The sequence below is a fragment of the Anomaloglossus baeobatrachus genome, chromosome 5 (assembly GCF_048569485.1).
Source record: "Anomaloglossus baeobatrachus isolate aAnoBae1 chromosome 5, aAnoBae1.hap1, whole genome shotgun sequence".
NCBI classification, from domain to species: Eukaryota; Metazoa; Chordata; class Amphibia; order Anura; family Aromobatidae; genus Anomaloglossus; species Anomaloglossus baeobatrachus.
Window position 1 is genome coordinate 78157045 of NC_134357.1, and position 26722 is coordinate 78183766.

At 51.8% G+C, this 26722-nt stretch overlaps 1 protein-coding gene across 1 annotated transcript in view; it reads right to left on the bottom strand.

Moving 5' to 3' along the window:
• ATP5MK (ATP synthase membrane subunit k) overlaps positions 1–26722 on the bottom strand; it is a 68755-nt gene that overhangs the window by 5991 nt on the left and 36042 nt on the right. The window contains exons 2-3 of the mRNA XM_075348615.1: positions 24162–24257; positions 23989–24080 (exon numbers count right to left, since the gene is read on the bottom strand). Of these exons, the coding sequence (XP_075204730.1) occupies positions 23991–24080; positions 24162–24248 (177 nt within the window). The 5' untranslated portion in view covers positions 24249–24257 and the 3' untranslated portion in view covers positions 23989–23990. The remainder of the gene's footprint in view (positions 1–23988; positions 24081–24161; positions 24258–26722) is intronic.

A 26722-nucleotide genomic window follows, 5' to 3' on the forward strand; every position in this document is an offset into this window, starting at 1 on the left:
ACACTAATACACACTGAGGCACTAGAGGGGCCAGCTGAAAAGCCGCTTACCGCCCGCTTAAGAGCGGGTGTGTGATCTCCAAAGCCCCCTAGTCCAGGTCTCCCAGAGCCTTGCGTCCTTCCTCCAGCCAGACATGCATGTAATGGCTGCCGGCGTCCTGAGAGAGGAGGGGGGGCGGGCCCTGGGCGTTCCTGACTAAGAGCGGGAAGCCTGCTTCCCTCTGTGCCTAGTGAGAGGGCTGGAGCATGTAAATCAGGCTCCAGCCCTCGTCGCTGCCGTGAAACAGCGTCTCTCCCCTACCCTGATTGACAGGGTGGGGGCGGGAACGAATCGGAGCTGCCGGCGTCCTAGGCCGCAAAAGCCGGGGACTAGATTTATAAACGCCACCGCCGTAAAAGCGCGGTCGGCGTGTCCCCGGCGAACTAAAAGTCACAGCAGCGCCGCCAGTCCAGCGGGGGTCGGCGCTGCGTTCCCACAACACAGAAAAAAGTCCCCCAGTTAAACTGTAGGAACACTAGCTCTAGCGTTACGGTCCCCGGCGCACTACAACACCCAGCCAGCCCGGAGTGTGTCCGTGCCTGCCGGGGACACAGAGTACCTGTATGATGCAGGGCCTTGTCCCTGATTGTACTCCTGCTCGGCATCCACCAGGTGCTATGGGTCTGTGGATGGAGCCCGGCGTCAGAGCTTTGAGGCCGGCAGGATCCCACTTCCACAGAGCCCTACAAGGGGATGTGGAAGGAAAACAGCATGTGGGGCTCCAGCCCCTGTACCAGCAATAGGTACCTCAACCTTACAACACCATCTACGGGTGAGAAGGGAGCATGCTGGGAACCCTATATGGGCCCTCTTTTCTTCCATCCGAAATAGTCAGCAGCTACTGCTGACTAAAATCTGTGGAGCTATGCATGGAATGTCTGACCTCCTTCGCACAAAGCTTGAAAACTGGAGTACCCGTGATACCACGGGGGGGTATAGCCAGAAGGGGAGGGGCCTTGCACTTTGAGGGCAGTAGCTATACCCCAATCGTCTGGGTCTCCCAATAGAGCGCTGAAGAAACTAAAATTAGCACCTTAATCAGCGCCTGTGATGCAATCTGTAGAGGTGCACCTTACCCTCTGATTCCCCTTGTAGACCCCACAAATATCTTTAGGAAATATTTCATGTATGTAAATTGTCCGGTCCGATGGACATCCTAACCTGTGCCTCCTATTGTAGTAGTCTTCTGTTGATAGACATGGATAACATCTCAGTCATCATACACATAGGCGGGCAAAATCACACACTGTGCAGATATATTCTTGGCTCGCGCAGGCGCACTTCTCTCTGCCCTATTGCTCTCCCTCATCACCAGGCAAAATCTCACGCTGCGCAGATCTATTCTTGGCTCGGGCAGGCGCACTTCTCTCTGCCCTATTGCTCTCCCTCATCACCAGGCAAAATCTCACGCTGCGCAGATCTATTCTTGGCTCGGGCAGGCGCACTTCTCTCTGCCCTATTGCTCTTCCTCATCACCAGGCAAAATCTCGTGCCTGCGCAGAGAAAGAATTTGCCGGTTCACGCAGGCACACCTATGTTTTCGTCTTTACCCACAATAAGGCAAGTGAAAGTGCGCCTGCGCGAGCCAGGAATGTGTCTGTGCAAGCGTGAGATTTTACCCGCCTACATGGATGGTGCCCAAGGCGTCATCCATGTCAATCAGCACTTGAGGACGGCGAAAGGAGAGACAGGAGGCGCAGATCAGGACACCCATTGGACCGGACAATTTACAAACAGGGCGGGACATTTATAAAAAGGAATTTGTGGGGTCTGCAGAGGCGGCTCAGGGGGTAACGTGCACCTTTATAGAATGCAGCACAGAGCTTATGGGGCTAGTTTTAGTTTAGAAGGTCAAAACCTGGTGCCAGGTTCCCTTTAAGTTGCATGTGTGCCCACCTCTCCAGTGATTGTGTACGGGACAGTGTGCGATTGAGGAGTCCTACTCCATTATGCCGGAGCTACGGGAAGACACTATTGCATTGTGACCCCAAGGGTATAGTGACAAGCAAGAAGCAAAAATGTAACTGGGTCCACTTGTGACTTCCTTGGAGTCAAAAATGTAACACCATTCCCTTTATATTGCGATGAAATGTAGCAGGGACACAGTGATGTCCGACTGTGTGACTTGTGTCACGGCCAAAGTCAGTGTTGCCCCTGCCTAAGAATGTAAGGAGCAGCGGTCGACAAGTACTGTCCTGTCCTGTGCACACGAGGCATTGTAACCCCTGTATGGATCAGTGGAGATCCTCATCATACTTCCATCACTCATTCTGTGAATAGGAGATACACATTTGTTGAGAAACTCCTGTAAATGGGAATTTCAAGAGAATAAACCTCTTTACATTAATGCTTTCCCTCATAACGGATTAATATCAATACAGGATTGCAACAACGTATTCTAACAGCAGCACGTCTCATCTTTCAACATTAACAAAAAAAAAAAAAAAGCTTTTGCCTTAAACAACCAAAGTACTAAAAGAGGACACTAAGGCCGCTTTACACGCTACGATATCGCTAAAGCGATCTCGTTGGGGTCACGGAATTTGTGACGCACATCCGGCCGCTTTAGCGAGGTCGTTGTGTGCGACACCTATGAGCGATTTTGAATCGTCGCAAAAACGTTCAAAATCGCTCATCAGTGACATCACCCCTCTTCCCAATTATCGTTGCTGCTGCAGGTACGATGTTGTTAATCGTTCCTGCGGCAGCACACATCTCTACATGTGACACCGCAGGAACGAGGAACCTCATCTTACCTGCGGCCGCCGGCTATGAGGAAGGAAGGTGGTGGACGGGATGTTACGTCCCGCTCATCTCCGCCCCTCCACATTAATTGGGCGGCTGTCTAGTGACGTCGCTGTGACGCCGAATGAACTGCCCCCCCTTAGAAAGGAGGCGGTACGCCAGTCACAGCGATGTCGCTAGGCAGGTAGTGTGCGATTTTGTGCGCCACGGGCAGCGATTTTTCTGTGTCGCACAAACGGGCCTTACTCCCAAACAGCACCATACCAGTCCACAGGTAACTGTATTGCAGCTCCACTTTAGTTACTGAAATCAGGCCTGGGCTACACGGATTCTTTGTAGTTCTATTGATTGATTTTAACTGTAGCCACAGCAATGCAATGACTTGGATACAGTTGGGTGGACCACAGCTGCCACTTCTTAGGTAAAATCAATCCATAGCGCTACAGAAAGTTACAGTATAGCTCAGGCCAGCTGAGGTGCAATAAGGTAATCCATGAAAAAAGGCAAGGCGTTCGCATTCTGAGCATCCATTCTTCCATCCATTCATCCATGTTTGCTCAGTTCTTTAAAGCACTACTCCAGAGTTTTGTCCCCCCTCCCCCAGTGCTGGAGTGGTGCTTTAACCCTTTCACGACCATGGACTGATATATCCGTCATGGAGCGTGTCCCGTTAAGCCCCGCCCCCTGCCGCGGGCAGGTGGCGGTCGGCACACAGCTGTTTTCAACAGCTGACATGTGTGCCCTGCATGTTGCGAGTGGAATCGCTTCCACTCGCAACATTTAACCCCTTAAATCTCGCTGCCAAAGTATGGCAGCAAGATCTATATGCGCGCGGCCATGTTTTTTACTTACCGCCGCCCCCACTGGAAGTCACGTGCGTGATCACGTGACTTTCAGTGGTTGCCATCGTAGCACAGGGTCATGTGATGACGCCTCCAGCTATGAAGTTTTCCTTCGGACGCGAGCAGAGAGAAACAGAAAGTGACTGAATCTGCTGTTTACAGCTGTATAGCTGTTATCAGCAGATACATAAGAACGATCGGATTGCTGATCTCTATAGCCCCCTAGGGGGACTAGTAAAATAAAAAAAAAAATCAAATAAAAAAAAAGAAAAAAGTTTTAAAAAATAAAAAAAAACAAAAAAAAAAACTAAAAAGTTCAAATCACCCCCTTTCCCCTCATTGAAAATTAAAAAAAGTTAAAAAATAAATAAATACACACATTTGGTATCGCCACGTTCAGAAACACCCGATCAAAATATAAAATCAATTAATCTGATTGGTAAACGGCGTAGTGGCAAAAAAATTCCAAACGCCAAAATTACGTTTTTTGGTCGCTGCAAGTTTTACGCAAAATGCAATAACAGGCGATCAAAACGTAGCATCTGCGCAAAAATAGTACCATTAGAAACGACAGCTCGAGACGCAAAAAATAAGCCGTCACTGAGCCATAGATCCCAAAAGAAGGGAATTTTGTTTACTTACCGTAAATTCCTTTTCTTCTAGCTCCTATTGGGAGACCCAGACAATTGGGTGTATAGCTTCTGCCTCCGGAGGCCACACAAAGTATTACACTTTAAAAAGTGTAACCCCTCCCCTCTGCCTATACACCCTCCCGTGCATCACGGGCTCCTCAGTTTTGGTGCAAAAGCAGGAAGGAGGAAACTTATAAATTGGTCTAAGGTAAATTCAATCCGAAGGATGTTCGGAGAACTGAAAAACCATGAACCAAAAGAAACGATTCAACATGAACAACATGTGTACACAAAAGAACAAACAGCCCGAAGGGAACAGGGGCGGGTGCTGGGTCTCCCAATAGGAGCTAGAAGAAAAGGAATTTACGGTAAGTAAAACAAAATTCCCTTCTTTGTCGCTCCATTGGGAGACCCAGACAATTGGAACGTCCAAAAGCAGTCCCTGGGTGGGTAAAAGAATACCTCAATAAAAAGAGCCGAAACGGCCCCCTCTTACAGGTGGGCAACCGCCGCCTGAAGGACTCGCCTACCTAGACTGGCGTCTGCTGAAGCATAGGTATGCACCTGATAGTGTTTTGTGAAAGTGTGCAGACTAGACCAGGTAGCTGCCTGACACACCTGCTGAGCCGTAGCCCGGTGCCGCAATGCCCAGGACGCACCCACGGCTCTGGTAGAATGGGCTTTCAGCCCCAAAGGAAGCGGAAGCCCAGAACGGTAGGCTTCAAGAATCGGTTCCTTGATCCACCGAGCCAAGGTTGACTTGGAAGCCTGCGAACCCTTATGCTGGCCAGCGACAAGGACAAAGAGCGCATCAGAACGGCGCAGGGGCGCCGTGCGAGACACGTAGAACCTGAGTGCTCTCACCAGATCTAATGAGTGCAAATCCTTTTCACATTGGTGAACTGGATTAGGGCAAAATGAAGGTAAGGAGATATCCTGATTGAGATGAAAAGGAGATACCACCTTAGGGAGAAATTCCGGAACAGGATGCAGAACCACCTTATCCTGGTGAAAAACCAGGAAGGGGGCTTTGCATGACAGCGCAGCCAGCTCCGACACTCTACGGAGCGATGTAACTGCCACTAGAAATGCCACCTTCTGCGAAAGACGTGATAAAGAGACATCCCGCAGCGGCTCAAAAGGTGGTTTCTGAAGAGCCGTTAGCACCCTGTTAAGGTCCCAGGGTTCCAGCGGACGCTTGTAAGGTGGGACTATGTGGCAAACTCCCTGCAGGAACGTGCGGACCTGCGGAAGCCTGGCTAGACGCTTTTGAAAAAATACGGATAGCGCCGATACTTGTCCCTTGAGAGAGCCGAGAGACAAACCCTTGTCCATTCCGGATTGAAGGAATGAAAGAAAAGTGGGTAAGGCAAAAGGCCAGGGAGCAAAACCATTATCAGAGCACCAGGATAAGAAGATCCTCCAAGACCTGTGATAGATCTTGGCGGACGTTGGTTTCCTGGCCTGTCTCATGGTGGCAATGACATCTTGAGATAACCCTGAGGACGCTAGGAGCCAGGACTCAATGGCCACACAGTCAGGTTGAGGGCCGCAGAATTCAGATGGAAAAACGGCCCTTGTGACAGCAAGTCTGGGCGGTCTGGGAGCACCCACGGTTGACCCACCATGAGATGCCACAGATCCGGGTACCACGACCGCCTCGGCCAATCTGGAGCGACGAGAATGGCGCGACGACAGTCGGACCTGATCTTGCGCAGCACTCTGGGCAGCATCGCCAGAGGGGCAAATACATAAGGCAGTCGAAACTGCGACCAATCCTGAACTAATGCGTCCGCCGCCAGAGCTCTGTGATCTTGAGACCGTGCCATGAATGCCGGGACTTCTTTGTTGTGCCGTGACGCCATGAGATCGACGTCCGGCGTTCCCCAGCGGCGACAGATCTCTCGAAACACGTCTGGGTGAAGAGACCATTCCCCCGCATCCATGCCCTGACGACTGAGAATGTCTGCTTCCCAGTTTTCTACGCCCGGGATGTGGACTGCGGAGATGGTGGAGGCTGTGGCCTCCGCCCACAGCAGAATCCGCCGGACTTCCTGGAAGGCTTGACGGCTGCGCGTGCCGCCCTGGTGGTTGATGTACGCGACCGCCGTGGCGTTGTCCGACTGTATGCGGATCTGCCTGCCCTCCAGCCACCGATGGAACGCTTTTAGGGCTAGATACACTGCCCTTATCTCCAGAACATTGATCTGAAGGGAGGACTCTGTCGGAGTCCAGGTTCCCTGAGCCCTGTGGTGGAGAAAAACCGCTCCCCACCCTGACAGACTCGCGTCCGTCGTGACCACAGCCCAGGATGGGGGCAGGAAGGATTTTCCCTGCGACAGAGAAGTGGGAAGAAGCCACCACTGAAGAAAGGTTTTGGCTGCAAGGGAAAGAGAGACGTTCCTGTCGAGGGACGTCGACCTCCTGTCCCATTTGCGGAGAATGTTCCATTGGAGTGGGCGCAGATGAAACTGCGCGAAGGGGACTGCCTCCATTGCTGCCACCATCTTCCCCAGGAAGTGCATGAGGCGCCTCAAGGGGTGTGACTGGCCCCGAAGAAGAGATTGCACCCCTGTCTGCAGCGAAAGCTGTTTGTCCAGCGGTAGCTTGACTATCGCTGAGAGAGTATGAAACTCCATCCCGAGGTAAGTCAGTGATTGGGTCGGTGTCAACTTGGACTTTGGAGAAATTGATGATCCACCCGAACCGCTGGAGAGTCTCCAGAGCGACGGTCAGGCTGTGTTGACACGCCACCCGGGAGGGTGCCCTGACTAGGAGATTGTCTAAGTAAGGGATCACCGAGTGGCCCTGAGAGTGTAGGACCGCCACAACGGATGCCATGACCTTGGTGAAGACCCGTGGGGCTGTCGCCAGGCTGAAAGGCAGTGCCACGAACTGAAGGTGTTCGTCCCCGATGGCGAAACGCAGGAAGCGTTGATGCTCGGGTGCGATCGGCACATGGAGATAAGCATCCTTGATGTCGATTGATGCTAGGAAGTCTCCTTGTGACATCGAAGCGATGACCGAGCGGAGAGATTCCATCCGAAACCTTCTGGTGCTCACATGCCTGTTGAGCAGTTTGAGGTCCAGAACGGGACGGAATGATCCGTCCTTCTTTGGCACCACGAACAAGCTGGAGTCGAAACCGTGACCATGTTCCTGAGGGGGAACGGGAATCACCACTCCTTCTGACTTCAGGACGCCCACAGCCTGAAGAAGTGCGCCGGCCCGAGATGGGGGCGGAGATGTTCTGAAGAAACGAGTCGGAGGACGAGAGCTGAACTCTATCCTGTAACCGTGAGACAGAATGTCTCTCACCCATCGGTCTTGGACATGTGGCCACCAGGCGTCGCAAAAGCGGGAGAGCCTGCCACCGACCGAGGATGCGGTTTGGGGAGGCCGAAAGTCATGAGGAGGCCGCCTTGGAGGCAGTGCCTCCGGCGGTTTTTTGGGGACGTGACTTAGACCGCCACGCATAAGAGTTCCTCTGGCCCTTCTCTGGCCTGTTGGACGAGGAGGATTGGGACTTGGCTGAGGGCCGAAAGGACCGAAACCTCGATTGTATTTTCCGTTGCTGAGGTCTCTTCGGTTTGGACTGGGGTAAGGACGAGTCCTTTCCCTTGGATTCCTTAATAATTTCATCCAATCGCTCGCCAAACAATCGGTCGCCAGAAAACGGCAAACCGGTTAAGAACCTCTTGGAAGCAGAGTCTGCCTTCCATTCGCGTAGCCACATGGCCCTGCGGACTGCCACCGAATTAGCGGATGCTACCGCTGTACGGCTAGCAGAGTCCAGGACGGCGTTCATGGCGTAGGACGAAAAAGCCGACGCCTGAGAAGTCGCGGAGCAGAGGTACGTGTGACCGCATTAATCTCAGACAGACAAGCTGAGATAGCTTGGAGTGCCCACACGGCTGCAAAGGCCGGGGCAAAAGACGCGCCTGTGGCTTCATAGATGGATTTCATTAGGAGCTCTATCTGCCTGTCAGTGGCATCCTTGAGCGATGAGCCATCTGCAACTGATACTACAGATCTAGCCGCCAGTCTAGAGACTGGAGGATTCACCTTGGGACATTGAGCCCAACCCTTAACTACGTCAGAGGGGAAGGGGTAACGTGTGTCATTAAGGCGCTTAGTAAAGCGCTTGTCCGGAAATGCTCTGTGCTTCTGGACAGCATCTCTGAAGTTAGAGTGATCGAAAAACGCACTCCGTGTACGTTTGGGAAACCTAAACTGGTGTTTCTCCTGCTGCGAAGCCGACTCCTCTATAGGTGGAGTTGGGGGAGAAAGATCTAGCACCTGGTTGATGGACGCTATAAGGTCATTTACTATGGCGTCCCCTTCAGGTGTATCAAGATTGAGAGCAACGTCAGGGTCAGAGCCCTGAGCTGCGACGTCCGCCTCATCCTCCAGAGAGTCCTCAAGCTGAGCCCCCGAGCAGCGTGAGGAAGTCGGGGAAGATTCCCAGCGAGCCCGCTTAGCCGGTCTGGGACTGTGGTCCGTGCCGGAGTCCTCCACGTGAGACCTAGGGGCCACCCCGGGAGCACGCTGCGGCGCAGACCGAGAGGGGCCTGGGGGCGATGATCCAACAGTGCCCGGGGCCTGTGTAAGGACCGATCTGGACTGCAAGGCTTCTAGTAGCTTAGCAGACCATTTGTCCATAGACTGAGCCATGGATTGTGAAAGCGACTCAGAGTTTCTCAGCAAAAACTGCAAACTCTGTCCCTGCCACCTGGACAGGGGAAGCAGGCGGGTCTGCCTGAGCCGAGGGTCCCACTAGTGCCCGAGGCTCCGGCTGAGCAAGTGCAACAGGGGCCGAGCATTGCTCACAGTGAGGGTAGGTGGAACCTGCAGGTAACAGCCGCACAAGAGGTACAGGTTGCAAAATAACCCTTTGCCTTAGCGCCCTTGCTCCTTGTGGACGACATGCTGTTGTCTCCTAGGAGAGTGATCACTGAGGGTATATAGCCAAAAGCAAAACAACTCGGCCGAACAGAGAAAATAAAATATAATAATAAATATAAATATAATAATAAATATAAATATAATAATAAATATAAATATAATAATAAATATAAATATAATAATAAATATAAATATAATAATAAATATAAATATAATAATAAATATAAATATAATAATAAATATATATATATATATATATATATATATATATATATATATATATATATATATATATATATATATATATATATATATATATATATATATATATATATATATATATATATATATATATATATATATATATATATATATATATATATATATATATTTTTTTTTTTTTTTTCGGCACCCTAGGGGGACCAGCACCGGGTGACCGGTGTGGCTTACCGACCGCCCAAAGCGGTGTGTGTCCACCAGATTCCCTGCCTTGGGTCTCCCAGAGCTGCAGAGCTCGTTCTTGAAATCCTCCACCGGCAGAATGTGTTGTAAAAATGGCTGCCGGAGCTCTCAGGGGAGGAGGGAGCCGTGGGCGGCGACTAGTAAAGTGCAGGAATCTGGTGCCCCACAGTGATCAGTGAGGGGTGGGGGGGAAGGAAACCTTAATTATGCTCCAGCCCTCACTGCCGACGTCAGGCCGACCGTCCCGCCCTTACCCCTGACTGGCAGGCCCGGGGGCGGGAGTTATGGTACTAGGCCGCATGAAGCCGGGGACTAAATTTAATACCGCGGCCGACAAACAGGCGCGGTCGGCGCGGAAGTCCCGGTCGTCACAAAACCAGCAGCAGCTGCAGCGTCTGTGAAACAAGCGCTCCATGCACCGTCCCCATGGGGACACAGAGTACCTTTAGATGCAGGGCCCTGTCCCTGATGATACAAAGTCTCCTGTCCGGCAGATTCCCACAGGGGCTGCGGAGGGAGCCCGGTCCCAGTGAATGGATGACCGGTTAGGATCCCACTTCTCCCAGAGCCTCTAAGGGATGGGGAAGGAAAACGGCATGTGGCTCCAGCCTCTGTACCCGCAATGGGTACCTCAACCTTAACAGCACCGCCGACTTAGTGGGGTGAGAAGGGAGCATGCCGGGAGCCCTGTGGGGGCCCTCTTTTCTTCCAACCGATAAAATCAGCAGCTGCTGCTGACTAAAATGGGAGCATGAGTGGATGTGTGCCTCCTTCCACACAAAGCATAAAACTGAGGAGCCCGTGATGCACGGGAGGGTGTATAGGCAGAGGGGAGGGGTTACACTTTTTAAAGTGTAATACTTTGTGTGGCCTCCGGAGGCAGAAGCTATACACCCAATTGTCTGTGTCTCCCAATGGAGCGACAAAGAAAATGAGAACGCTACGTGTTTCGGAAAATGGCGCAAAACGTGCGCCACTTTTATTGGACAAGCTTGTGAATTTTATTTAACCCCTTAGATACAAGTAAGCCTATACATGGTGTCTACAAACTCGCACTGACCTCAGGCATCATACCCACACATCAGTTTTACCATATAGTGAACACCAGTACACCATATGGTAAAACTTATGGTTTCATTTAAAAGTACAACTTGTCCCGCAAAAAACAAACCCTCATATGGCAAGATTGACGGAAAAATAAAAAAGTCACGGCTCTCGGAAGAAGGGGAGCAAAAAGCAAAAACGGAAAGTGCCCCGGGGCTGAAGGGGTTAAGTCCCTGCCCAACTCTAAAGGGTGCTTTACACGCTGCGACATTGCTAACGATATATCGTCAGGGTCACGGTGTTTGTGATGCACATCCGGCGTAGGTAGTGACGTCGCAGCGTGTGACACCAAGAAGCGACCTAAAACGATCACAAAAAAGACAAAAATCGTTGGTGTTGGAGAGGTCGTTTCTCTAGTCCCTTCCACGACAGCATAGGAGGTTGTCTCTCCACGCCCTAATTGGGACAGGAAGTTCAAGAGGTTTAAAAGGACCCTCCCACCTCCCACAGCCAGTGTCTTTCCTGTCCCCATGGGGCATGGAGAGGTTTTGTTTTTCTCCTATGCTGTGGTGGCCGGCGAACTACAGTATATAATTTTTTTTTTTCTTTTTCCTTCTTCCCCTGTTACCTTAAGCCGGACAGCATCGGTCGGGCCTTCACCGCTCCTCCCTTGCTGTTCCCTCACGCTGTGGGGGACCGCTGCTCCAGCCTTCCGGATCCTCCTGAGGGGTGATGCAGGCTGTTGAGCTCCCCGGCCGGCGTCCTCCCTGAGCCGCCGGCCGCTTCCCGCATGCACGCTGCCGGAGCGATCCGGAAGTGTTCCCGGGGGCGGGACTTCCGGTCTTGCGGACTTCCGGTCGAGCGCTTCCGGTTTGCGGAGGCAGCGTGGAGGCACGCCGACGGTGACACGGCCTGCCCAGGACCGGATGCGGGAGGCGGGGAACGTGCACCGTCACTGGGGGGGCAGGCCCTTTTGCATAAGGGCTGCCACGAAGACATCAGATCATGGTAAGCAACCGTGCTCCCTGTCATGTCTTCCGCTGCAGCTGCATCTGCAGAACCCAGTGTGCCCCCTGCTACTGTGAGTATGGAGGGGAATGGTCCCTCGGACATAGGTCTCATCAGATGATTTATGGCTCTATGGTCTGTGTTTTCTAGGAGGACAAGGCCACCAAGAAAACTGACAGAAATGAAAAATCAGAGAAGCCTGAGAAGTCAGAAAAAACTGACAAGTCCGATAAGCCTGATAGACCTGACAGAGTGAACAAAATTAAAAAATGTCCTATCTGTATAAAGAAGCTCCCTGCAGTATGGGATAAAAAGCTTTGCCAGCAATGTACGGACCAGATTATTAGGGCCGAACAACCATCTCTGATAGATGAGTTGCGGTCCATGATGAAACAGGAGATTAGGGCCTCTCTGGCCTCCCTTCCTGTTCCTGGCCCTGCTCCTGACCCTGCTCCTGGCCCTGCTCCTGGACCCTCTCCTCCAAAAAAGAGGAGACTCCAGTCGACCCCATCTGATCAGGAGGACGCTGATTCCACCTCTGAGGGTCCTGATGAAGGATTTCCATCTGGGGGGTCTGACCAGTCCTTTCTATTTCACTCAGAAGAGTTGGGGGATCTTATTGGGGCAGTTAGGAGCACTATGGGTTTGGAAGAAGTGCAGTCTCTTCCTTCAATCCAGGACGAAATCTTTGCTGGCCTGAAGTCAGTCAAACAGTTGGGATTCCCAGTTCATGCCAATGTTTTGGATATTGTCTCTCAGGAATGGGAATGTCCTGAGAGGCGGGTACGGAGTGACCTTAGACGCCGGTTTCCTCTGGAACCTTCGGGACTGCATTGGGAGGTCCCAAGAGTAGACGTTCAGGTGGCTAGGGTAGCTAAGCAAACGGCTCTTCCCTTTGAGGATACTTCCCAACTGAAGGATCAGATGGATAGGAAGGTAGAGGGCCTGATGAAGCGGTCCTGGGAGGCATCGTCTTCCTCTATTCAAGCCAACATTGCCTCCACCTGCGTATCCAGGTCCCTAATTAGGTGGTTAGACCAGTTGGAGGCTCATATTTCCCAAGGGACCCCTAGGGAGGAATTACTGGAATCCCTTCCCTTGCTTAGGAAGGCTTCCTGTTTTCTGGCAGATACCTCGGTGGAATCTGTCCGCCTGGCAGCCAGGACCTCGGTGCTGTCTAACTCTGCCCGACGTGCCCTCTGGCTTAAGGCCTGGAGCGGAGACTCCACCTCCAAAATGAGGCTTTGTTCACTTCCGTTTAAAGGGGATTTAGTGTTTGGGCCTGCCCTGGATGATATCCTGGACAAGGCGACCGATCGTAAGGCCTTGCCCGATCCTAGACCTAACAGGAAGCGGTCCTTTCGTCCCTCGATGCCTCAGGCCTCCCAGCCCAGAGGGAAAGGGAAGGCTGGCAGGTGGAGCTATCCCAAAGGTAGAGGGAGAAACATCCTCATCCCTCCCAATCAGCAACGTCCTCAGCAGGACAAACAGTGACTCGGCCCGGGTGGGGGGGAAGACTCTCAGCGTTTCTTCCCCAGTGGCAGTCCATAACCACTTGCCAATGGGTTCTGAAGATCATCTCGGACGGTCTTCTCATAGAATTCCTTTCCCCCCCTCTTCCGGGTCTCCGAGTCACTGCGCTGGCGTCGCCGGGTTCACAGGCTCTGTTGTACACAAAGATTATAGAGCTAGTGCACTCGGGGGTCGTTTCCCCAGTCCCGAGTCAGGAAGAAGGGGTAGGACACTACTCCTGTCTCTTCCTGGTCAAGAAGCCATCCGGCGACGTCCGTATAATTATCAATTTAAAACGTCTAAACCGTCAGGTCAGGTACCGGCGGTTCAAGATGGAGTCGGTGAAATCAGCTATTCCCCTGATAGGTCTACACCATCAGATGGCCTCTATAGATCTGAAAGACGCCTACTTCCATGTACCCGTCCATCCGGGACACAGGCAATACCTCAGGTTTGCGGTGCTTCACGGGGAGGAAGTACTTCATTTTCAATTCAATGTACTTCCCTTCGGGATCTCCTCAGCTCCAAGGATCTTTTCCAAGATCATGGCAGAGGTGGTCGCCTTCATGAGATTACAGGGTATCTGTCTGGTTCCATATTTGGACGACTTTCTTCTCATGGCTCCATCTGCTCCAACCCTCCGGAGCCATGTGGAAAGGTCTTTGGGAATCCTTCGGTCTCTGGGATGGATTCCCAATCTCAAAAAATCACAGTTAACCCCCTCCTCCACTCGGCAGTTTTTCGGAGTGCTGCTGGACTCCGACAGACAGGCATCTTTTCTCCCAGAGGGCCACAGGATAGCTCTGTTAGCCAAAATATCAAAGCTTCGCAGGCAGGCCCGCCCGACGCTTCGAGCGGGTATGTCAGCTCTGGGTTCCATGACATCCTGCATTCCTTCAGTCAGGTGGGCTCAGGCCCATTCTCGGTGTCTCCAGGATCATATCCTGACACATTGGGACAGACTCCCGTCATCCCTAAACAGAAGGTTTCGCCTCTCGGAGTCCGTCTCCTCATCCCTTCTCTGGTGGCTGAGTCCCGCCAACCTGCGGGTGGGGGTTGCCTGGACTCAGAAACCCCTGGTTACACTGACCACAGATGCCAGCCTTCGTGGATGGGGGGCAATGGTGGCAAATTCCCCATTCCAAGGGGTCTGGAGTCCTTACGTCAGCTCCCAATCCTCCAACTACAGGGAGCTCAGGGCAGTCAGGGAAGCCCTCCTTGCGGCTCAGGACCTCGTCCGGGACTCTCACGTCCTGGAATATTCAGACAATGTCACGACAGTGGCACATCTCCGCCATCAGGGCAGTACATGCTCAGGCGCCCTGAAGTCAGTATCCTCCCGAATCTTTCAATGGGCAGAACAATCTCTGCTCTCCCTTTCTGCGGTTCATCTGAAGGGCTCCCTCAATCTTCAGGCGGATTTCCTGAGTCGTCGGGATGTTCATCCAGGGGAATGGAGCCTGGATCAGGCGGTGTTCTGCTCTCTAGTGGCAAGGTGGGGTGCACCAGAGGTGGACCTCTTTGCCTCGGCAGGGAATCGCAAGGTCGCAACATATTTCTCCCTGAACCCAAGGGACGAGGCGTTAGGGGTAGACGCTTTCTGCCACAGTTGGTCCTTTCGCCTCGCTTACGCGTTCCCCCCTCTTCCTCTTCTCGCACGGGCCCTGAGGAAGATCAGAGACGAGGGGGTCCCAACTATACTGGTGGCCCCTCTGTGGCCCCGGAGGAGTTGGTACAGCCTGGTCATGACGCTAGGAATCGACGGCCCAGTCCTCTTAGGTTCGGACCCCAGCTTACTGTCACAGGGTCCGATTTTCCATCCGGCTCCCCAGAAACTCAACTTGGCTGCCTGGCTTCTGAGGCCCGGGCACTGAAGGCCCAAGGACTTTCTGACAAAGTTGTGGCTACGCTACAGAAGAACCGTAAACCTGTGACTAATAGTATATACAACAAAATCTGGAAGAGATTTTCCTCCTGGTGTGGTTCTCGGCCTCCTGACCCTCTTCGGCCTAATATTGCGCAGATTCTGGACTTTCTCCAGAGTGGTTTAGACTTAGGTCTTAGGCCTAGCACCCTGAAAGTTCAGGTGTCAGCACTCAGTGCAGTCTTTGACACGGCTCTGGCAGATCATCGTTGGATCCGTCGGTTCTTTGTGTCCGCTAGTAGACTCTGTCCACGTCAGAGGGTCCTGACGCCTCGCTGGGATCTCAATGTGGTCCTTACAGGACTATCTCTGTCTCCGTTTGAACCTCTGTGCTCTTGTAACATTCGTTCCCTTTCTCACAAGACTGCTTTTCTTGTGGCTATTACATCTGCTCGCAGAGTCGGCGAACTTCAGGCTTTGTCTGTTAGGGAACCTTACCTGACCATCAGAGATGACAGCATTGTTTTTCAGCTGGACCCTTCCTTCCTTCCCAAGGTGGTTTCGGATTTTCACCGTTCGCAGTCCATCGTCCTGCCTTCATTCTGTCAGAATCCTCGGACTCCGGGTGAGGAAGTGTTTCATTCTTTGGATGTCCGTCGGATAGTGTTGCACTACCTAGAGGTTACTGCTTCTTGGCGCCTTGATTCTAACCTGTTCATCCAGCCCTTTGGCCGCAATAAGGGCAAGAAGGTGGCTAAGAGTACCGTCGCCAACTGGATTGTGCGGGCAATTAGAGATGCATACCTCGCTCAGCATCTCTCTCCACCTACTGGATTCACGGCGCACTCCACCAGGGCTACCTCTGCTTCCTGGGCCGAACGGGCAGGGGCCTCCCCTGAGCAGATCTGCAAGGCGGCTACGTGGTCTTCGCTCCATACCTTCACGAAGCATTATCGTCTGGATCTGGATTCCAACAGGGATTTGGCCTTTGGCAGGAAAGTCCTGCAGGCTGTGGTCCCCCCCTAGGTATCAATTCTTTGGTATTCCTCCTATGCTGTCGTGGAAGGGACTAGAGAAATAAGAATTATTCTTACCGATAATTCGGTTTCTAGGACCTTCCACGACAGCAGGTAATTCCCTCCCCTATGTATTCATATATTCCTGAATGTGTAGTACTTCTCATATGCTATGGATTCTTTGTAAGACACTGGCTGTGGGAGGTGGGAGGGTCCTTTTAAACCTCTTGAACTTCCTGTCCCAATTAGGGCGTGGAGAGACAACCTCCTATGCTGTCGTGGAAGGTCCTAGAAACCGAATTATCGGTAAGAATAATTCTTATTTCAACACCAAATATCGTCTGGACAGTAGCGATGTTGTTCCTCGTTCCTGCGGCAGCACACATCGCTGTGTATGACACTGCAGAAGCGAGGAACATCTCCTTACCTGCGTCCACCGGCAATGTGGAAGGAAGGAGGTGAGCGGGATGTTATGTCCCGCTCAACTCCGCCTTTCCGCTTCTATTGGCCGGCTGCCGTGTGACGCTGCACGAACCACCCCCTTAGAAAGGAGGCGGTTCGCCGGCCAGAGCGATAATGTTTGCTACGGCAGCTATCACAACATATCGCACATACGACCGGGGCGCATGCTATCGCGCTCGACATCGCTAGCAATCACTAGCGATGTCGCAGCGTGTAAAGCACCCTTAAAGGCCACTTCACACACAGAGAAATCTTTGGCAGATCTGTGGTTGCAGTGAAATCATGGACATATTGCTCCATTTGTACACAGCCACAAACCTGGCACTGATTGTCCACAATTTCACTACAACCACAGAGATCTACCACAGAGATCTACCACAGAGATCTACCACAGAGATCTACCACAGAGATCTACCTGTGTGTAAACTGGCCTTTATACTCACACTCTGATGTTTTCATCCAATTTTGGCATTGCTCCGGTCCCGTGGTGCAATCTTGTGCCTGTAACTTCTGACTGGCCAGAAATTAGGAGTTACATCACAAGATCTCAATGTACGTCTATGAGCCAGAACAAGGCTCTCAGAGATGTATTGATTTGTGTCCGCCAATGCACTGCATGAAACACTGGAGTAACCAGCAGGTCAAAGTGCCCGAGACCGAAGGGAGTGGCGCTGGAAACCGATGAAGACGCCGTAAGGTATGTATAAGGGCTCATGCGCACGTAACTGCTAAATATTCTGCAGCGATTTGACAGCACATGTGCGTGTCAAATCGCTGCAGAAACACTGTATAATGGGTGCAGTTTTTTTGAACAAAAATAAGAATTATTCTTACCGATAATTCGGTTTCTAGGACCTTCCACGACAGCATAGGAGGTTGTCTCTCCACGCCCTAATTGGGACAGGAAGTTCAAGAGGTTTAAAAGGACCCTCCCACCTCCCACAGCCAGTGTCTTACAAAGAATCCATAGCATATGAGAAGTACTACACATTCAGGAATACATGAATACATAGGGGAGGGAATTACCTGCTGTCGTGGAAGGTCCTAGAAACCGAATTATCGGTAAGAATAATTCTTATTTCTCTAGTCCCTTCCACGACAGCATAGGAGGAATACCAAAGAATTGATACCTAGGGGGGGACCACAGCCTGCAGGACTTTCCTGCCAAAGGCCAAATCCCTGTTGGAATCCAGATCCAGACGATAATGCTTCGTGAAAGTATGGAGCGAAGACCACGTAGCCGCCTTGCAGATCTGCTCAGGGGAGGCCCCTGCCCGTTCGGCCCAGGAAGCAGAGGTAGCCCTGGTGGAGTGCGCCGTGAATCCAGTAGGCGGAGAGAGATGCTGAGCGAGGTAGGCATCTCTAATTGCTCGCACAATCCAGTTGGCGACTGTACTCTTAGCCACCTTCTTGCCCTTATTGCGGCCAAAGGGCTGGATGAACAGGTTAGAATCAAGGCGCCAAGAAGCAGTAACTTCTAGGTAGTGCAACACTATCCGACGGACATCCAAAGAATGAAACACTTCCTCACCCGGAGTCCGAGGATTTTGACAGAAGGAAGGCAGGACGATGGACTGCGAACGGTGAAAATCCGAAACCACCTTGGGAAGGAAGGAAGGGTCCAGCTGAAAAACAATGCTGTCATCTCTGATGGTCAGGTAAGGTTCCCTAACGGACAAAGCCTGAAGTTCGCCGACTCTGCGAGCAGATGTAATAGCCACAAGAAAAGCAGTCTTGTGAGAAAGGGAACGAATGTTACAAGAGCACAGAGGTTCAAACGGAGACTGAGATAGTCCTGTAAGGACCACATTGAGATCCCAGCGAGGCGTCAGGACCCTCTGACGTGGACAGAGTCTACTAGCGGACACAAAGAACCGACGGATCCAACGATGATCTGCCAGAGCCGTGTCAAAGACTGCACTGAGTGCTGACACCTGAACTTTCAGGGTGCTAGGCCTAAGACCTAAGTCTAAACCACTTTGGAGAAAGTCCAGAATCTGTGCAATATTAGGCCGAAGAGGGTCAGGAGGCCGAGAACCACACCAGGAGGAAAATCTCTTCCAGATTTTGTTGTATATACTATTAGTCACAGGTTTACGGTTCTTCTGCAGCGTAGCCACAACTTTGTCAGAAAGCCCTTGGGCCTTCAGTGCCCGGGCCTCAGAAGCCAGGCAGCCAGGTTGAGTTTCTGAGGAGCCGGATGGAAAATCGGACCCTGCGACAGTAAGCTTGGGTCCGAACCTAAGAGGATTGGGCCGTCGATTCCTAGCGTCAGGACCAGGCTGTACCAACTCCTCCGGGGCCACAGAGGGGCCACCAGTATAGTTGGGACCCCCTCGTCTCTGATCTTCCTCAGGGCCCGTGCGAGAAGAGGAAGAGGGGGGAACGCGTAAGCGAGGCGAAAGGACCAACTGTGGCAGAAAGCGTCTACCCCTAACGCCTCGTCCCTTGGGTTCAGGGAGAAATATGTGGCGACCTTGCGATTCCCTGCCGAGGCAAAGAGGTCCACCTCTGGTGTACCCCACCTCGCCACTAGAGAGCAGAACACCGCCTGATCCAGGCTCCATTCCCCCGGATGAACATCCCGACGACTCAGGAAATCCGCCTGAAGATTGAGGGAGCCCTTCAGATGGACCGCAGAAAGGGAGAGCAGAGATTGTTCTGCCCATTGAAAGATTCGGGAGGACACTGATTTCAGGGCGCCCGAGCGTGTACTGCCCTGATGGCGGAGATGTGCCACCGTAGTGACATTGTCTGAATATACCAGGACGTGAGAGTCCCGGACGAGGTCCTGAGCCGCAAGGAGGGCTTCCCTGACTGCCCTGAGCTCCCGGTAGTTGGAGGATTGGGAACTGACGTAAGGACTCCAGACCCCTTGAAATGGGGAATTTGCCACCATTGCCCCCCACCCTCGTAGGCTGGCATCTGTGGTCAGTGTAACCAGGGGACTCTGAGTCCAAGCAACCCCCACCTGCAGGTTGGCGGGACTCAGCCACCAGAGAAGGGAAGAGGAGACGGACCCCGAGAGGCGAAACCTTCTGTTTAGGGATGACGGGAGTCTGTCCCAATGTGTCAGGATATGATCCTGGAGACACCGAGAATGGGCCTGAGCCCACCTGACCGAGGGAATGCAGGATGTCATGGAACCCAGGGCCGACATAGCCGCTCGAAGCGTCGGGCGAGCCTGCCTGCGGAGTTTTGATATTTTGGATAACAGAGCTAACCTGTGGCCCTCTGGGAGAAAGGATGCCTGTCTGTCGGAGTCCAGCAGCACTCCGAGAAACTGCCGAGTGGAGGAGGGGGTTAACTGTGATTTTTTGAGATTGGGAATCCATCCCAGAGACCGAAGGATTCCCAAAGACCTCTCCACATGGTTCCGGAGGGTTGGAGCAGACGGAGCCATGAGAAGAAAGTCGTCCAGATATGGAACTAGACAGATACCCTGCAATCTTATGAAGGCGACCACCTCTGCCATGATCTTGGAAAAGATTCTTGGAGCTGAGGAGATCCCGAAGGGAAGTACATTGAATTGGAAATGAAGTACTTCCTCCCCGTGAAGCACCGCAAACCTGAGGTATTGCCTGTGTCCCGGATGGACGGGTACATGGAAGTAGGCGTCTTTCAGATCTATAGAGGCCATCTGATGGTGTAGACCTATCAGGGGAATAGCTGATTTCACTGACTCCATCTTGAACCGCCGGTACCTGACCTGACGGTTTAGACTTTTTAAATTGATAATTATACGGACGTCGCCGGATGGCTTCTTGACCAGGAAGAGACGGGAGTAGTGTCCTACCCCTTCTTCCTGACGCGGGGACTGGGGAAACGACCCCCGAGTGTACTAGCTCTATAATCTTTGTGTACAACAGAGTCTGTGAACCCGGTGACGCCAGCGCAGTGACTCGGAGACCCGGAAGAGGGGGGGAAAGGAATTCTATGAGAAGACCGTCCGAGATGATCTTCAGAACCCATTGGCAAGAGGTTATGGACTGCCACTGGGTAAGAAACGCTGAGAGTCTTCCCCCCACCCGGGCCGAGTCACTGTTTGTCCTGCTGAGGACGTTGCTGATGTGGAGGGATGAGGATGTTTCTCCCTCTACCTTTGGGATAGCTCCACCTGCCTGCCTTCCCTTTCCCTTTGGGCTGGGAGGCCTGAGGCATCGAGGGACGAAAGGACCGCTTCCTGCTAGGTCTAGGATCGGGCAAGGCCTTACGATCAGTCGCCTTGTCCAGGATATCATCCAGGGCAGGCCCAAACACTAAATCCCCTTTAAACGGAAGGGAACAAAGCCTCATTTTAGAGGTGGAGTCTCCACTCCAGGCCTTAAGCCAGAGGGCACGTCGGGCAGAGTTAGAAAGCACCGAGGTCCTGGCTGCCAGGCGGACAGATTCCACCGAGGTATCTGCCAGAAAACAGGTAGCCTTCCTAAGCAAGGGAAGGGATTCTAGTAATTCCTCCCTAGGGGTCCCTTGTGAAATATGAGCCTCCAACTGGTCTAACCACCTAATTAGGGACCTGGATACACAGGTGGAGGCAATGTTGGCTTGAATAGAGGAAGACGATGCCTCCCAGGACCGCTTCATCAAGCCCTCTACCTTCCTATCCATTTGATCCTTCAGTTGGGAAGTATCCTCAAAAGGAAGAGCCGTTTGCTTAGCTACCCTAGCCACCTGAACGTCCACCCTTGGGATCTCCCAATGTAGTCCCGAAGGTTCCAGAGGAAACCGGCGTCTAAGGTCACTCCGTACCCGCCTCTCAGGACATTCCCATTCCTGAGAGATAATATCCAATATATTGGCATGAACTGGGAATCCCAATCGTTTGACTGACTTCAGGCCAGCAAACATTTCGTCCTGGATTGAAGGAAGAGACTGCACTTCCTCTAAACCCATCGTGCTCCGAACTGCCTCAATAAGATCCCCCAACTCTTCTGAGTGAAAGAGAAAGGACTGGTCAGACCCCCCAGATGGAATCCCGTCATCAGGACCCTCAGAGGTGGAATCAGCGTCCTCCTGATCAGAAGGGGTCGACTGGAGTCTCCTCTTTTTTGGAGGAGAGGGTCCAGTAGCAGGGCCAGGAGCAGGGCCAGGAGCAGGGCCAGGAACAGGGCCAGGAACAGGGCCAGGAACAGGGCCAGGAACAGGGCCAGGAACAGGGCCAGGAACAGGGCCAGGAACAGGGCCAGGAACAGGGCCAGGAACAGGGCCAGGGCCAGGAACAGGGCCAGGAACAGGGCCAGGAACAGGGCCAGGAACAGGGAGAGAAGCCAGTGAGGCCCTAATCTCCTGTTTCATCATGGACCGCAACTCATCTATCAGAGATGGTTGTTCGGCCCTAATAATCTGGTCCGTACATTGCTGGCAAAGCTTTTTATCCCATACTGCAGGGAGCTTCTTTATACAGATGGGACATTTTTTAATTTTGTTCACTCTGTCAGGTCTATCAGGCTTATCGGACTTGTCAGTTTTTTCTGACTTCTCAGGCTTCTCTGATTTCTCATTTCTGTCAGTTTTCTTGGTGGCCTTGTCCTCCTAGAAAACACAGAGCAGAGAAGAGAGCCATAAATCAACTGATGAGACCTATGTCCGAGGGACCATTCCCCTCCATACTCACAGTAGCAGGGGGCACACTGGGTTCTGCAGAGGCAGCTGCAGCGGAAGACATGACAGGGAGCACGGTCTTACCATGATCTGATGTCTTCATGGCAGCCCTTATGGAAAAGGGCCTGCCACCCCAGTGACGGTGCACGTTTTCCCCGCCTCCCGCATCCGGTCCTGGGCAGGCCGAGTCACTGTCGGCGTGCCACCCACGCTGCCTCCGCAAACCGGAAGCGCTCGACCGGAAATCCGCAAGACCGGAAGTCCCGCCCCCGGGAGCACTTCCGGATCGCTCCGGCAGCGTGCATGCGGGAAGCGGCCGGCGGCTCAGGGAGGACGCCGGCCGGGGAGCTCAACAGCCTGCATCACCCCTCAGGAGGATCCGGAAGGCTGGAGCAGCGGTCCCCCCACAGCGTGAGGGAACAGCAAGGGAGGAGCGGCGAAGGCCCGACCGATGCTGTCCGGCTGAAGGTAATAGGGGGGAAAAAAAAAAAAAAAAAAAATATACACTGCAGGTCGCCGGCCACCACAGCATAGGAGAAAAACAAAACCTCTCCATGCCCCATGGGGACAGGAAAGACACTGGCTGTGGGAGGTGGGAGGGTCCTTTTAAACCTCTTGAACTTCCTGTCCCAATTAGGGCGTGGAGAGACAACCTCCTATGCTGTCGTGGAAGGGACTAGAGAAAAAGCCGATTTCATGCGCTATGGCTTCTGCCCCCACCAAAGACAGAGCGGGAGCTGCATCCAGAACGCAGAAATAATTGACATGAACATTTTATGAACGCACGGATTTGGGTCAAAATTTTAGCACCCAAATCGCTGTGTTTATAAAAGCAACGTGCGCACGTCTCAAGCACAATCTACATAAATTGTGCAGGGGACGCAGGGCGCATGCATTTACGCTCCAGTGCTATACGCAGTGTAAATGCATGCAAATACGCAACGTGCGCACGGGCCCTAACACCGGGCAGGGGACTGAGATTTAAAGCGTCACTCCAGCTGTGCATTAAAATAAAACATTGGATGGTGCTCTAAAGAAATGAAAACTGCAGAGATTAGTAGAATTGGTAGTTACTCACATGAGAATTGTTTTGGCCATGTCTCCAAAGATCTTCAGTCAGTTAAATTATTGGCTTCCTATTAAGACCATGCACCAACGGGAGAAGATACCTGCGCAATTTTCTGCAGGTTCACGCAGCAGCTCCCCGGAATCCGCAGCTATCAGTTACTGCGGATTTTCAGGTGGGAATTGTTGCTGTAAACATGCAGAAAAACGTGCAGAATTTGAGTGTTATTCCTGCGGATCCCCCACCCCCGTATCTACATAGTGGAAAGGCAGGAAATCCACAGGAAAATCCGTATGAATAATTGACATGCAGTTCTTTGCAGCTGCGGGAAATCCACAGCATTTTCTGCACGTGCAAGTTTTGCAGCATTGAAGCAGCACTCCCCAAACCCCATAGGATAACATGGGGAGTGTCTGTACTTGCGCAAACCTGCGGATTTATCTAGAAAACCTGAAGGTTTTCCGCAGGTATTCTCTCTCTTGGGCACAGGGCCCTAAGGGCTGGTCCAGGTTAATGAAACTCATGAGGATGGGTCATCAGTTTTCTGGGGGGTCTGACCAAACTGCTGATTTCAGCGCTGCTGCTGGCGGGCTGTAAAACCTTTACACCGCCACGCACTACCCAGCTGACCTCAGCTCCTATTCAATTGAATCCTCTGAGCGGCCGTGCTTGGAGGAGGCCACTACACTGATCCGAGCTGTGGCCTTAGTATTGGAAGTGGCCCCATCATAGCAGATACCATCTGATCTGATAAACATAAGGAGGATTACCATTACTTCTAGTCACTTACCATTACTTATCCGTGACCGCAGCTTGTTTCTTAGGCTTTAATTTAAAGAAAAGGATAATGGCGGCAATACTTCCATACGTGGCCAGTACACACTGCAGAGGAAAGAAAGGAGAAATCTTAGCTAAAGTTGACAATGATTTGCCCGAGTCCTGCCTAGTGTAATAATCACGTACATTCCTCCTGCCAACCATGGTATAGGAGTTGAAGTATTTCTTGATGCCAGTGAAGTGGTACTGTGTTCCTGCGTCGTGTCCTCCCATGATGAATTACTGAAGGACAAAAGGAGAAACAAATCAATCAGTGAGGGACACGTGACAATTGAGTATACAGCACCAGCAGCCAGGATACAATGCAGGGCAGGGTCGGATCCAGGCCTTCAGTGTCCAGCGAAATAATACCCCAACAAGCGGCGATTGCGTCCAGATACTGCTCTTCCCAGCATCCAGACATCATGTATACTAGGTGCCGCGAGGAGCAGGTGGAGGGTACAGAGCGCCTCCAGATTTGATCCTCTTTACACTTTAGATAACTTTGTAAAGGGTTTATAGTATTCCTCTTTTACCAGTCAAAAACAAAAACTCGCCTTATTAGTCTGGTGCTTCATAAAACTGCTGATTGTAAACAAAACCATCAACAAGTAGGACGAGGCTCACACCCTCCACAGATCAGCCCATCTCTACAATACGGGAGATCATTCTGCATACAGCAGATTACAAATGGGTACAAGGCCCCTTTCACACGTCAGTGATTCTGTTTACGTTTGTGCTTTTTTTTAAACGTACCAGAATCACTGACATACGCAGACCCATTATAATGAAATGGGTCTGCTCACACATCAGTGATTTGTCACTGCACGTGTCTCCGTGCGGCGTACCCGCGTGTGCGTGTTTGCCGCACGGGGACATGTCCATTTTTTTCTGGGCATCACTGATGTTCCACGGACCACGCAGTGGTGTGGTCCCGTGAAACACGTGCCAGAAAAAAAAACGTGCTTTTAAAATAAAAAACATTTTAACACTCACCATGCGTCCAGCGATGTCCTCTGCAGCCCGTTCTGCCGGCTGCTTCTGAGCCGGCTCATTATTGTCGCGCATATTCATTATGCGCGGACACAGCCGACCCCGGAAAGCAGCTGCTGCGGGGGTCAGCACCGGCCGGATGCTGCACCGCGGGAGCGATCAGCACCATGGACAGCGGGGAGCGGGCACAGAAGAGTAGTTTTCTAAGTGCAATCACGGGCCACGGAGAACGGAGCCCGGATTGTACTTAAAACAACCCACGTGTGCCATGAATCACGGCACACGCAGGGGACATGTGCGTGTTTTACACGCCAGTGAAAACCGTCAGTGTTTTTCACTGACGTGTGAAACGGGCCTAACTAGAAATCCCCAGGAGTCTGCAGATATTGAGTCAGCTAGAAATGCCTAGGAGATCAGGACTCCACCAGCAGAAGTAGGCAATTTGTCGGGTCCATATTCAAAAGGTCCGGAGACTAGACTTTTTAAATCAAAGGGAACCTATAAGGTGCAATATGCATCCAGTACCACGAGCAGTTCTGGATGCATAGTGCTAATCCCTGCATCTACAAGCATAAAGAAATCTTTAGAAAAAGTATTTCTAAAAATCTTTTATAATATGCTAATGAGCACAGGGACTAGTCACAGGGGCATTATTTCCCCTTGGCTAGTCAGCCCCATTAGCATGCTAGCACGCCCTATGGGCATGCTAAAATGCTAATAAATGCACATTGTCAGAGGCATGATCGCTCTCACCTCTGCTGCCAAGCCTGATTTTCAGCTTTGTGCGTATGATCAGAATGTCTGTCTCCAGACTTCCGGTCATGCGCACTACACCAGTTTGAAGCCAGGACGCGTACACCCGGGCCTCATAGTACGCATAACCGGAAGTCCGGGGGACTTTTGACCATGCGCACGGAGCTGAAATTCAGCGTCGGGGCGCGGTGGGCAGCAGAGAGCAGTGAGATCCACCATGCCTCTGACGCTGCACATTCATTAGCATGTTAGCAAACCCATAGGGGCGTACTAGTATGCTAAGGGGGACCGACTAGCCAAGCGAATTAACACCCTTGCGTCTTGTCCACTGGCCTCATTAGCATATCATAAACAATCTTTAGGAATACTTTTTCTGAAGATCTCTTTATCTATGCTAGTGTATACAGGGACGGTTAGGCAGGGATTAGCAATATACACCCAGAACTGCTCGTGGCACTAGGTGCATATTGCACCTGACAGGTTCACTTTCAACGTTTCTCATTACATCAATCAGAGCCCCACGTTTAATCCATCAGTAAATTCCTGCTGCCAACACAAGCAGATGATTTGGATTGCACCCAGGTATGCGCGACGCTGAAAACACTGCGGCTTTTCAGACAGGACATTTGTAAATACAGGTTTATGGGAAGAGACGCTACTAGTTGAATGTGGTCCCCAGCTGGCTTTTCGATTGTCATGTTGATTGACAGGTCTCTATGTACACACATGGGAAAGGCCCATCAATCAATAGAAGTGGTAGGATACAATATTGGCGTGCACATGGTTCAATTGTGAAGTTGCAAGTAGGAGCGGTATAAACACCCCAGAATCAATTTAAGAGTTTCACCGCACACTGACTTGAAGATGCAAAATTGTGCTTTATTATACAGACATCTGCTGGACAATATTAGGTGGAGTGGGTTTGCGGACAGCCGGACCACAGGCGTGGGAGCGCCCTCTAC